The 13,779-nt window shown below is 50.9% G+C and overlaps 1 protein-coding gene across 1 annotated transcript; it reads right to left on the reverse strand.

Moving 5' to 3' along the window:
* Nucleotides 1–559: 559 nt before the first annotated feature.
* LOC130313855 (inter-alpha-trypsin inhibitor-like) lies at nucleotides 560–12,461 on the reverse strand. Its single transcript, XM_056552670.1, has 5 exons — nucleotides 12,224–12,461; nucleotides 10,237–10,413; nucleotides 8,647–8,709; nucleotides 8,489–8,567; nucleotides 560–664 (listed from the first exon to the last, which is right to left on the reverse strand). The coding sequence occupies exons 1-5, from the start codon at nucleotides 12,459–12,461 to the stop codon at nucleotides 610–612; spliced, it is 612 nt and encodes a 203-aa protein (XP_056408645.1). The 3' UTR covers nucleotides 560–609.
* Between the last annotated feature and the right edge of the window lie 1,318 nt (nucleotides 12,462–13,779).

The raw sequence follows: 13,779 nt of genomic DNA on the forward strand, positions 1-13,779 counted from the left end.
TACGTGGACCTTCTAGGTAAGGATTCTTTACTGTCCCTACCATATACCTGTGTGCTGTGTCCGTGGTCCTTCTAGGTGAGGATTCTTTACTGTCCTCACTATATACCTGTGTGCTGTGTCCGTGGACCTTCTAGGTAAGGATTCTTTACTGTCTCCCACCATATACCTATGTGCTGTGTCCGTGGACCTTCTAGGTCAGGATTCTTTACTGTCCTCACTATATATCTATGTGCTGTGTCCGTGGACCTTCTAGGTGAAGATTCTTTGTTCTTGTATGGTCCAGGGCTTGTCACGTGGCTCATCTTACACCATATCCTCCGGTGACTCCTCCTTTTGGCTCACTCACACGTGGTTAAGGTTCCATCTCGCTGGGATTTTATGACTGTGAGGGAGGGTGTTTCGGTTGATTACGAAGAAGTAGTATGAACAGTGGAATGTGTAGGTGACCCATTGTTTACAGAACCTCCTCCTTGTTATAAAGAACCACGGAAGTCACTGCTCATGTTGGTGCCATTCATCCTCCCGATTCACCTCTGTTTTCACTTTATTGTACAATTCACCTCTGTTTTCACTTTATTGTAGAAATTTCTTATATAAAACATTTACATGTTATTTCATTTCTGTGTCCGGCACGCGCTTGTGCTTCTGCTTCTTTAGTTTCTTCCTAAAAAATTATAGAAAAGGTCAGAGTTGTGTGAGCGCCCTCTAGTGATGGATCTGTGAGTCTGAGGTGAGCGCCCTCTAGTGATGGATCTGTGAGTCTGAGGTGAGCGCCCTCTAGTGATGAATGTATGAGTCTGAGGTGAGCGCCCTCTAGTGATGGATCTATGAGTCTGAGGTGAGCGCCCTCTAGTGATGGATCTGTGAGTCTGAGGTGAGCGCCCTCTAGTGATGGATCTGTGTGTCTATGGTTAGCGCCCTCTAATGATGGATCTGTGAGTCTGAGGTGAGCGCCCCCTAGTGATGGACCTGTGAGTCTGAGGTGAGCGCCCTCTAGTGATGGATCTGTGAGTCTGAGGTGAGCGCCCTCTAGTGATGGATCTGTGAGTCTGAGGTGAGCGCCCTCTAGTGATGGATGTGTGAGTCTGCGGTGAGCGCCCTCTAGTGATGAATGTATGAGTCTGAGGTGAGCATCCTCTAATGACGGATCTAGGATTCTGAGGTGAGCGTCCTTTAGTGATGGATCTTAGGGTCTATGGTGAGCATCAACTAGTGATGGATCTAGGAGACTGACGTGAGCGCCCACTAGTGATGGATGTATAGTCTGAAGTGAGCAGCCTCTAGTGATGGATCTATATGTCTGAGGTGAGCCCACTCTAGTGATTGATCCGCCGTCGCTGCTGAGGTCCCCAGCAGACAGCACAACATTCTCCTGTATGCGTGATACACACACATACAGGAGAAGGCGTCCCCTCTGTGTGAGCCGAATCTGCAGCTACACAGAGGAGACGGGACCTCCGCCCCCACGCAGCACACAGTACAGGCGCCGTCGACGTCACTCATCGGCGCCTGTTATGTGGGGGGGGGGGGAGAAGACGCGGGCCCTGTAGCTGAGGAGATCGCTGTGTGGGATATCAGGCGTGCATCCTTTTATTTTATTTTTTAAACCCGGCCTATATCTATAGGGAAGAGGGGGGGGGGTGCTCTGCATATACTTATAGGGAAGGGGGGATGCTCTGCATATACTTATAGGGAAGGGGGGATGCTCTGCATATACCTATAGGGAAGGGGGGTGCTCTGCATATACCTATAGGGAGGGGGGAGTGGGGGTGCTCTGCATATACCTATAGGGAGTGGGGGTGCTCTGCATATACCTATAGGGAGTGGGGGTGCTCTGCATATACCTATAGGGAAGGGAGGGAGAGGGTGCTCTGCATATACCTATAGGGAAGAGGGGGGGTGCTCTGCATATACCTATAGGGAAGAGGGGGAGTGGGGGTGCTCTGCATATACCTATAGGGAGGGAGAGGGGGTGCTCTGCATATACCTATAGGGAAGGGAGGGAGAGGGGGGGTGCTCTGCATATACCTATAGGGAAGGGAGGGGTGCTCTGCATATACCTATAGGGAAGGGAGGGGTGCTCTGCATATACCTATAGGGAAGGGAGGGGTGCTCTGCATATACCTTTAGGGAAGAGGGGGGGTGATCTGCATATACCTATAGGGAAGGGAGGGAAGAGGGGGGGTGCTCTGCATATAGCTTTAGGGAAGAGGGGGGGGTGCTCTGCATATACCTATAGGGAAGGGAGGGAGAGGGGGGGTGCTCTGCATATACCTATAGGGAAGGGAGGGAGAGGGGGGGTGCTCTGCATATACCTATAGGGAAGGGAGGGAGAGGGGGGTGCTCTGCATATACCTATAGGGAAGGGAGGGAGAGGGGGGGTGCTCTGCATATACCTATAGGGAAGGGGGGGAGATGGGGGGTGCTCTGCATATACCTATAGGGAAGAGGGGGGGTGCTCTGCATATACCTATAGGGAATGGGAGGGAGAGGGGGGGTGTAGCTCTGCATATACCTATAGGGAAAGGGAGGGAGAGGGGGTTGTAGCTCTGCATATACCTATGGGGAAGGGTGGAGTGTAGCTCTGCATATACCTATGGGAAAGAGGGGGGTGGGGTGTAGCTCTGCATATACCTATGGGGAAGGGGGGTGTAGCTCCACATATACATGGGGGAAAGAGGGGTGGTAGCTCTGCATATACCTATTGGAAAGGGGGGGGGTGTGCGTGTAACTCTGCATATACCTATGGGAAACATGGGGTTACCTGGCTACCTACCTACCTACCTACCTACCTGCCCTTTTACTGTGCAGGACACCAAGGAGGGCATTATTACAGTTTGTGGGCCTATAGATGGAAAGATTGTGTAGAGGAGGGCACTGAATATATGCAGAGTCTGACATGTTTTTCCTGCAGATGTTAAGAGATCCACATGGCGGTCTTGTCCGGACGGAGAAAAAAGGAAAGAGGACGCCGCTGATCAGAAAAGACGTAATTGTCCCAAAATCCCAAAATGTAACTGTAATCCCTTATATGGTATACACATCCTGTGTACAGCTGATATCTACCGCCATATGGTCCTGTATATAATCACTTATATGGTATACACATCCTGTGTACAGCTGATATCTACCGCCATATGGTCCTGTATATAATCACTTATATGGTATACACATCCTGTGTACAGCTAATATCTACCACCATATGGTTCTGTATATAATCACTTATATTCTATACAGATCCTTTATAGTATACTGGTCTGTATATAGTGGTTTTAGTCAGTACAGTATGGGGGTATTATCCAGTTATTGTGTGGTGGTATATATTTACTCCTTGTATACTGATATTATTGGTCATGGAAATTTACCTACGTTAAAGTGTTTCTTACATATATAAATTTTAATTTATTGTGTGTGGGATTTGGGTGGAATAGGAGCATGGCAGAAGATTGACGAGCTGCAGAGCCTATCAGGGGCCCTTGCCTTTTTTTTGGTGTGTGTGTGTGTGCGCGTGCGTGCGTCTCCGTCAGCCAAACAAACAAAGGGTCCGCCCCTTGTGCCGAATGTTCTAGGTACGCCCTCTAGTGATGGATCTATGAGTCTGAGGTGAGCCTCCTCTAGTGATGGACCTGTGAGTCTGAGGTGAGCCTCCTCTAGTGATGGATCTATGAGTCTGAGGTGAGCCTCCTCTAGTGATGGATCTATGAATCTGAGGTGAGCCTCCTCTAGTGATGGATCTGTGAGTCTGAGGTGAGCCTCCTCTAGTGATGGATCTATGAGTCTGAGGTGAGCGCCCCCTAGTGATGGATCTGTGAGTCTGAGGTGAGCCTCCTCTAGTGATGGACCTATGAGTCTGAGGTGAGCCTCCTCTAGTGATTGATCTATGAGTCTGAGGTGAGCCTCCTCTAGTGATTGATCTATGAGTCTGAGGTGAGCCTCCTCTAGTGATGGATCTGGGAGTCTGAGGTGAGCGCCCTCTAGTGATGGATCTATGAGTCTGAGGTGAGCCTCTTCTAGTGATGGATCTATGAGTCTGAGGTGAGCGCCCTCTAGTGATGGATCTATGAGTCTGAGGTGAGCGCCCACTAGTGAAGGATCGATGAGTCTGAGGTGAGCCTCCTCTAGTGATGGATCTATGAGTCTGAGGTGAGCGCCCCCTAGTGATGGATCTATGAGTCTGAGGTGAGCGCCCTCTAGTGATGGATCTATGAGTCTGAGGTGAGCCTCCTCTAGTGATGGATCTATGAGTCTGAGGTGAGCGCCCCCTAGTGATGGATCTATGAGTCTGAGGTGAGCGCCCCCTAGTGATGGATCTGTGAGTCTGAGGTGAGCGCCCCCTAGTGATGGACCTATGAGTCTGAGGTGAGCCTCCTCTAGTGATGGATCCGTGAGTCTGAGGTGAGCGCCCTCTAGTGATGGATCTGTGAGTCTGAGGTGAGCCTCCTCTAGTGATGGATCTGTGAGTCTGAGGTGAGCGCCCCCTAGTGATGGAGCTATGAGTCTGAGGTGAGCGCCCCCTAGTGATGGATCTGTGAGTCTGAGGTGAGCCTCCTCTAGTGATGGATCTGTGAGTCTGAGGTGAGCCTCCTCTAGTGATGGATCTGTGAGTCTGAGGTGAGCGCCCCCTAGTGATGGATCTGTGAGTCTGAGGTGAGCCTCCTCTAGTGATGGATCTGTGAGTCTGAGGTGAGCGCCCCCTAGTGATGGATCTGTGAGTCTGAGGTGAGCCTCCTCTAGTGATGGATCTGTGAGTCTGAGGTGAGCCTCCTCTAGTGATGGATCTGTGAGTCTGAGGTGAGCGCCCCCTAGTGATGGATCTGTGAGTCTGAGGTGAGCCTCCTCTAGTGATGGATCTGTGAGTCTGAGGTGAGCGCCCCCTAGTGATGGATCTGTGAGTCTGAGGTGAGCGCCCCCTAGTGATGGATCTGTGAGTCTGAGGTGAGCGCCCCCTAGTGATGGATCTGTGAGTCTGAGGTGAGCGCCCCCCTAGTGATGGATCTGTGAGTCTGAGGTGAGCCTTCTCTAGTGATGGACCTGTGAGTCTGAGGTGAGCCTCCTCTAGTGATGGATCTATGAGTCTGAGGTGAGCGCCCCCTAGTGATGGATCTATGAGTCTGAGGTGAGCTTCCTCTAGTGATGGATCTATGAGTCTGAGGTGAGCCTCCTCTAGTGATGGATCTATGAGTCTGAGGTGAGCGCCTTCTAGTGATGGACCTATGAGTCTGAGGTGAGCCTCCTCTAGTGATGGACCTATGAGTCTGAGGTGAGCCTCCTCTAGTGATGGATCTATGAGTCTGAGGTGAGCCTCCTCTAGTGATGGATCCGTGAGTCTGAGGTGAGCGCCCCCTAGTGATGGATCCGTGAGTCTGAGGTGAGCGCCCCCCTAGTGATGGATCTGTGAGTCTGAGGTGAGCGCCCCCTAGTGATGGATCTGTGAGTCTGAGGTGAGCGCCCCCTAGTGATGGATCTGTGAGTCTGAGGTGAGCGCCCTCTAGTGATGGATCTGTGAGTCTGAGGTGAGCCTCCTCTAGTGATGGATCTGTGAGTCTGAGGTGAGCCTCCTCTAGTGATGGATCTGTGAGTCTGAGGTGAGCCTCCTCTAGTGATGGATCTGTGAGTCTGAGGTGAGCGCCCCCTAGTGATGGATCTGTGAGTCTGAGGTGAGCGCCCTCTAGTGATGGATCTGTGAGTCTGAGGTGAGCCTCCTCTAGTGATGGATCTGTGAGTCTGGGGTGAGCCTCCTCTAGTGATGGATCTATGAGTCTGAGGTGAGCGCCCCCTAGTGATGGATCTGTGAGTCTGAGGTGAGCGCCCTCTAGTGATGGATCTGTGAGTCTGAGGTGAGCCTCCTCTAGTGATGGATCTGTGAGTCTGAGGTGAGCGCCCCCTAGTGATGGATCTGTGAGTCTGAGGTGAGCCTCCTCTAGTGATGGATCTATGAGTCTGAGGTGAGCGCCCCCTAGTGATGGATCTATGAGTCTGAGGTGAGCCTCCTCTAGTGATGGATCTGTGAGTCTGAGGTGAGCGCCCCCTAGTGATGGATCTGTGAGTCTGAGGTGAGCGCCCCCTAGTGATGGATCTATGAGTCTGAGGTGAGCGCCCCCTAGTGATGGATCTATGAGTCTGAGGTGAGCGCCCCCTAGTGATGGATCTATGAGTCTGAGGTGAGCGCCCCCTAGTGATGGATCTATGAGTCTGAGGTGAGCGCCCCCTAGTGATGGATCTATGAGTCTGAGGTGAGCCTCCTCTAGTGATGGATCTATGAGTCTGAGGTGAGCGCCCTCTAGTGATGGACCTATGAGTCTGAGGTGAGCATCCTCTAGTGATGGACCTATGAGTCTGAGGTGAGCGCCCTCTAGTGATGGACCTATGAGTCTGAGGTGAGCATCCTCTAGTGATGGATCTGTGAGTCTGAGGTGAGCGCCCCCTAGTGATGGATCCGTGAGTCTGAGGTGAGCGCCCCCTAGTGATGGATCCGTGAGTCTGAGGTGTGCGCCCCCTAGTGATGGATCCGTGAGTCTGAGGTGAGCGCCCCCCTAGTGATGGATCCGTGAGTCTGAGGTGAGCGCCCCCTAGTGATGGATCTGTGAGTCTGAGGTGAGCGCCCTCTAGTGATGGATCTGTGAGTCTGAGGTGAGCCTCCTCTAGTGATGGATCTGTGAGTCTGAGGTGAGCCTCCTCTAGTGATGGATCTGTGAGTCTGAGGTGAGCCTCCTCTAGTGATGGATCTGTGAGTCTGAGGTGAGCCTCCTCTAGTGATGGATCTATGAGTCTGAGGTGAGCCTCCTCTAGTGATGGATCTATGAGTCTGAGGTGAGCGCCCCCTAGTGATGGATCTATGAGTCTGAGGTGAGCGCCCCCTAGTGATGGATCTATGAGTCTGAGGTGAGCCTCCTCTAGTGATGGACCTATGAGTCTGAGGTGAGCATCCTCTAGTGATGGATCTGTGAGTCTGAGGTGAGCGCCCCCTAGTGATGGATCCGTGAGTCTGAGGTGAGCGCCCCCTAGTGATGGATCCGTGAGTCTGAGGTGAGCCTCCTCTAGTGATGGATCTGTGAGTCTGAGGTGAGCCTCCTCTAGTGATGGATCTGTGAGTCTGAGGTGAGCCTCCTCTAGTGATGGATCTGTGAGTCTGAGGTGAGCCTCCTCTAGTGATGGATCTGTGAGTCTGAGGTGAGCCTCCTCTAGTGATGGATCTGTGAGTCTGAGGTGAGCCTCCTCTAGTGATGGATCTGTGAGTCTGAGGTGAGCCTCCTCTAGTGATGGATCTGTGAGTCTGAGGTGAGCGCCCCCTAGTGATGGATCTGTGAGTCTGAGGTGAGCCTCCTCTAGTGATGGATCTGTGAGTCTGAGGTGAGCCTCCTCTAGTGATGGATCTATGAGTCTGAGGTGAGCCTCCTCTAGTGATGGATCTATGAGTCTGAGGTGAGCCTCCTCTAGTGATGGATCTATGAGTCTGAGGTGAGCCTCCTCTAGTGATGGATCTATGAGTCTGAGGTGAGCCTCCTCTAGTGATGGATCTATGAGTCTGAGGTGAGCCTCCTCTAGTGATTGATCTATGAGTCTGAGGTGAGCCTCCTCTAGTGATGGATCTGAGTCTGAGGTGAGCCTCCTCTAGTGATGGATCTATGAGTCTGAGGTGAGCCTCCTCTAGTGATGGATCTATGAGTCTGAGGTGAGCCTCCTCTAGTGATCGTTCTATGAGTCTGAGGTGAGCGCCCCCTAGTGATGGATCTGTGAGTCTGAGGTGAGCCTCCTCTAGTGATCGATCTATGAGTCTGAGGTGAGCCTCCTCTAGTGATCGATCTATGAGTCTGAGGTGAGCGCCCCCTAGTGATGGATCTGTGAGTCTGAGGTGAGCCTCCTCTAGTGATCGATCTATGAGTCTGAGGTGAGCCTCCTCTAGTGATGGATCTATGAGTCTGAGGTGAGCCTCCTCTAGTGATGGATCTATGAGTCTGAGGTGAGCGCCCTCTAGTGATGGATCTGTGAGTCTGAGGTGAGCGCTCCCTAGTGATGGATTTATGAGTCTGAGGTGAGCCTCCTCTAGTGATGGATCTATGAGTCTGAGGTGAGCCTCCTCTAGTGATGGATCTATGAGTCTGAGGTGAGCCTCCTCTAGTGATGGATCTATGAGTCTGAGGTGAGCCTCCTCTAGTGATGGATCTATGAGTCTGAGGTGAGCCTCCTCTAGTGATGGACCTATGAGTCTGAGGTGAGCCTCCTCTAGTGATTGATCTATGAGTCTGAGGTGAGCCTCCTCTAGTGATGGATCTGTGAGTCTGAGGTGAGCCTCCTCTAGTGATGGATCTGTGAGTCTGAGGTGAGCGCCCTCTAGTGATGGATCTGTGAGTCTGAGGTGAGCGCCCTCTAGTGACGGTGGTGGCCCCCTAGGCTCTCTGTTAAGCTCCTGTACCCTATGTGGTGGACCCCTAGACTATATGGTGGACCCCTGGCTTCTTTGATTTGGAGGCAGAAGATCATGACTTACCTCTGGACCAAGTACATCCCAAGTGTCACCAGGAAAGCAACGCCAAAGATAACGCCAAATATAACTCCAACGACAAGCCCTGCGGAGACACAAGCACACTCACTGGAGAGCTGCACTCACCCTCACATCCACCAGGAGATGATGGAGTCTTTCTTTACCTGCATCTGTTCCTGAACCCGAGGGCTCCGAGTCCTGGGACACGTCCGAGTAACCTGATCTCCCTGAAACCAGAGAAGACAAACATGTTACCCTGGGGCGTAACACCTCACACTCACCTCACCATACTCACCTCACACTCGCTTCACCCCTCCATACTCCACTCACCTCACTCCTCCATACTAACCTCACACCTTAATATTTACCTCACTCCTTCTTACTCTCCTCACCCCTCCACACTCTCCTCACCCCTCCACACTCTCCTCACCCCTTTAATATTTACCTCACCCCTCCATACTCACCTCACCTCTCCACACTCTCCTCAACCCTCCACTCTCACCTCACCCCTCCATACTCACCTTACACTCGCTTCACCCCTCCATACTAACCTTACACCTTAATATTTACTTCACTCCTTCTTACTCTCCTCACCCCTCCACACTCTCCTCAACCCTCCACACTCTCCTCAACCCTCCACACTCTCCTCACCCCTCCACACTCTCCTCACCCCTTTAATATTTACCTCACCCCTCCATACTCACCTCACCTCTCCACACTCTCCTCAACCCTCCACTCTCACCTCACCCCTCCATACTCACCTTACACTCGCTTCACCCCTCCATACTAACCTTACACCTTAATATTTACCTCACCCCTTCTTACTCTCCTCACCCCTCCACACTCTCCTCACCCCTCCACACTCACTCTCCTCAACCCTCCGCACTCTCCTCACCCCTCCGCACTCTCCTCACCCCTCCGCACTCTCCTCACCACACTCCCCTTCCACACTCTCCTCCACACTTGCTTCACCCCTCCATACTAACCTCACACCTTAATATTTACCTCACCCCTTCTTACTCACCTCACCCTTGTATACTTAACTCACACTCACCTCACCCCTTCACACTCTCCTCAACCCTCACCCCTCCACACTCTCCTTAACCCTCACCCCTCCACACTCTCCTCAACCCTCCACACTCCTTCTCCCCTCCTTACTCTCCTCCTTACTCCCCTTAACCCTCACCCCTCCATACTCCCCTCGCCCCAACCCTCACCCCTCCACACTCACCTCAACCCTCTCACCCTGTGCTCACCATCCACTCCTTGGAGGTGGGGTAATGTGTGTTATTTTCTCTGATTGCTGAGTTCTATAGACTGTAATGGATCTTGTGGCGGGGAATGAAGTGCCATACCGCCTGCTCCCCTGTGTATAACGCACAATCATAGCTGCTCTCAGGGCTGACACAGCATGATATAGATAGATAGATATAGAGATAGATAAAGATAGATATAGAGCTGTCTGTCAGTGTGTGTCCTGGAGCTTATATGAGATCTGACTCTATAGAACTGGAATTGCACTGATTGCCCTGAAAGTTCGCGTATGACACTCTGAGGTCCCCTAGGACTGTATCCGGCCGACAACTGAGCAAACACTCAAAAAAAATCACAGGGACATCGGGAGACTGAGACATCAGGAGACAGGGACACAGGGACCCTCAGTACACGGACACATGGATATGGACACAGAGACCCTCAGGACATGGACACATCGGGACACAGGGACATGGGCACAGAGACATCTGGGCACTCACCTTTCTTTGGGACCACACAGGTGTTGATACATTCCATCCTGTTCTCAAACCTGTTCCCATTGCCCTGACACCCGCCATAGAAGAAGGTGTCACAGAGGCCGCGCTCCTGGTCATAGTACCACATCATGAATAAAGCCATGCATGGTCCCCGGTCCTGGGGCAGATCACAGGCCGCCTCTACAGAGAAGAAGGGGCAGGATTATGTACTGCCTCATAACCAGAGAATGATGGGAAACCAGGGACCCCAACCTCGAGGCCAGAAGGAACAGGCTGGCTCCAAGAGGGCGGGGTCTGTCATCACATGTCATTATATCACTATTATATCAGTGATGTCATACAGGGGGCGGGGCTGTGATCACATCATTATATTACTATTATATTATAACAGTGATGTCCTACAGGGGGTGGGGCTGTGATCACATGTCATTATATTACTATTATATCAGTGATGTCATACAGGGGGCGGGGCTGTGATCACATCCTTATATTACTATTCTATTATATCAGTGATGTCATACAGGGGGTGGGGCTATGACCAAATTTTATTTTATTATATTATATTTTATCAGTGATATCATACAGGGGGTGGGGCTGTGATCACATGTCATTATATTATATCAGTCATGTCATACAGGGGCGGGGCTGTGATCACATGTCATTATATTACTATTATATCAGTGATGTCATACAGGGGGCGGGGCTGTGATCACATGTCAATATATTACTATTATATCAGTGTTATCATACAGAGGGCGGGGCTGTGATCACATCATTATATTATTATATTATATCAGTGTTATCATACAGGGGGCGGGGCTGTGATCACATGTCATTATATTATATCAGTGAAGTCATACAGGGGCGGGGCTGTGATCACATATCATTATATCATTATATTATTATATTATATCAGTGTTATCATACAGGGGGCGGGGCTGTGATCACATGTCATTATATTATATCAGTGATGTCATACAGGGGCGGGGCTGTGATCTCATGTCATTATATTACTATTATATTATATCAGTGATGTCATACAGGGGCGGGGCTGTGATCACATGTCATTATATTATAATTATATTATATCAGTGATGTCATACAGGGGGCGGGGCTTTGATCACATGTCATTATATCACTATTATATCAGTGATGTCATACAGGGGGCGGGGCTGTGATCACATGTCATTATATTACTATTATATTATATCAGTGATGTCATACAGGGGGCGGGGCTGTGATCACATGTCATATTACTATTATACTATATCAGTGATGTCATACAGGGGGCGGGGCCGTGATCACATGTCATTATATTACTATTATATTATATCAGTGATGTCATACAGGGGGCGGGGCTGTGATCACATGTCATATTACTATTATATTATCATGGTGATGTCATACTGGGGGTGGGGCTGTGATCACATGTCATTATATTACTATTAGATCAGTGATGTCATACAGGGGGCGGGGCCGTGATCACATGTCATTATATTACTATTATATTATATCAGTGATGTCATACAGGGGGCGGGGCTGGGATTACATGTCATTATATTACTATTATATTATCACAGTGATGTCATACAGGGGGTGGGACTGTGACCACATGTCATTATATTACTATTAGATCAGTGATGTCATACAGGGGGCGGGGCTGTGATCACATGTCATTATATTACTATTATATTATATCAGTGATGTCATACAGGGGGCGGGGCTGTGATCACATGTCATTATATTACTATTACTATTAGATCAGTGATGTCATACAGGGGCGGGGCTGTGATCACATGTCATTATATTACTATTATATCAGTGATGTCATACAGAGGGCAGGGCAATGACAACCTCTTACTACTTGTGGGTGTGGCTTGTGCAGATCTGGTGGTGCTCTATCTTTAAGGTGGGGGGATATGCATGAATAGTGGGCAATCTGGGGGTGACATTTATGGACTCTCAGTGGCAGTGTCCCCTATAGTCTCACCTCTGGTGTAGGCCTCGGAGCAGATGCTCAGGCATTCCTTCTCCGTCCTGAAGATGTTGCTACCATCTCTAGAGTCTTTCAGGAGGATCTTTCTACAGGAGTCCTGAGACTGGTCATATGTCCACCTATCTTCTGTCCCTGCAGAGTCCTCCAACACTGCAACCCCGCATCGACTCTCTGAGGACAAGAATGGATGAAGGGTTAACCCAGAGCCAAAAAATAACATGGATGAGGACATGTAGAGGAGGACATGTAGAGGAGAACACGAAGAGAAGGTCACATAAAGGAGGACACATATAGGAGGTCACGTAGAGTGGTGGGGGCAGCTTCATGTCTTGGGGAAACCAGGTACTGCCTGTCACCTGCCCAATACCATCCCTACAGTGATCAGGGTGGGGGCAGCATCATGTCTGGGGGAAACCAGGCACTGCCCATCACCTGCCCAATACCATCCCTACAGTGATCATGGTGAGGACCAGGTACTGCCCATCACCTGCCCAATACCATCCCTACAGTGATCATGGTGGGGGCAGCATCATGTCTGGGGGAAACCAGGCACTGCCCATCACTTGCCCAATACCATCCCTACAGTGATCATGGTGGGGGCAGCATCATGTCTGGAGGAAACCAGGTACTGCCCATCACCTGCCCAATACCATCCCTACAGTGATCATGGTGGGGGGCAGCATCATGTCTGGGGGAAACCAGGTACTGCCCATCACCTGCCCAATATCATCCCTACAGTGATCATGGTGGGGGCAGCATCATGTCTGTGGGAAACCAGGTACTGCCCATCACCTGCTCAATACCATCCCTACAGTGATCATGGTGGGGGCAGCATCATGTCTGGAGGAAACCAGGTACTGCCCATCACCTGCCCAATACCATCCCTACAGTGATCATGGTGGGGGCAGCATCATGTCTGGGGGAAACCAGGTACTGCCCATCACCTGCCCAATACCATCCCTACAGTGATCATGGTGGGGGCAGCCTCATGTCTGGAGGAAACCAGGTACTGCCCATCACCTGCCCAATACCATCCCTACAGTGATCGTAGGGGCAGCATCATGTCTGGGGAAAACCAGGCACTGCCCATCACCTGCCCAATACCATCCCTACAGTGATCATGGTGGGGACAAGGTACTGCCCATCACCTACCCAATACCATCCCTACAGTGATCATGGTGGGGGCAGCATCATGTCTGGGGGAAACCAGGCACTGCCCATCACCTGTCCAATACCATCCCTACAGTGGTCATGGTGGGGGCAGCATCATGTCTGGAGGAAACCAGGCACTGCCCATCACCTGCCCAATACCTTCCCTACAGTGATCATGGTGGGGGCAGCATCATGTCTGGGGGAAACCAGGCACTGCCCATCACCTGTCCAATACCATCCCTACAGTGATCATGGTGGGGGCAGCATCATGTCTGGGGGAAACCAGGCACTGCCCATCACCTGCCCAATACCTTCCCTACAGTGATCATGGTGGGGGCAGCATCATGTCTGGGGGAAACCAGGCACTGCCCATCACCTGGCCAATACCATCCCTACAG

The sequence above is a fragment of the Hyla sarda genome, unplaced genomic scaffold (genome assembly GCF_029499605.1).
Source record: "Hyla sarda isolate aHylSar1 unplaced genomic scaffold, aHylSar1.hap1 scaffold_1786, whole genome shotgun sequence".
Classification (NCBI taxonomy): domain Eukaryota; kingdom Metazoa; phylum Chordata; class Amphibia; order Anura; family Hylidae; genus Hyla; species Hyla sarda.

Coding starts and splice junctions, on each gene's coding strand:
- LOC130313855 (XM_056552670.1), bottom strand. CDS start 12,461: ATGTCCTCATCCATGTTATTTTTTGGCTCTGGGTTAACCCTTCATCCA. Junction 10,414..12,223: donor CTCCGAGGCCTACACCAGAG/GTGAGACTATAG, acceptor TCTTCTCTGTAG/AGGCGGCCTGTGATCTGCCC. Junction 8,568..8,646: donor GGGTTCAGGAACAGATGCAG/GTAAAGAAAGAC, acceptor GTGTCTCCGCAG/GGCTTGTCGTTGGAGTTATA.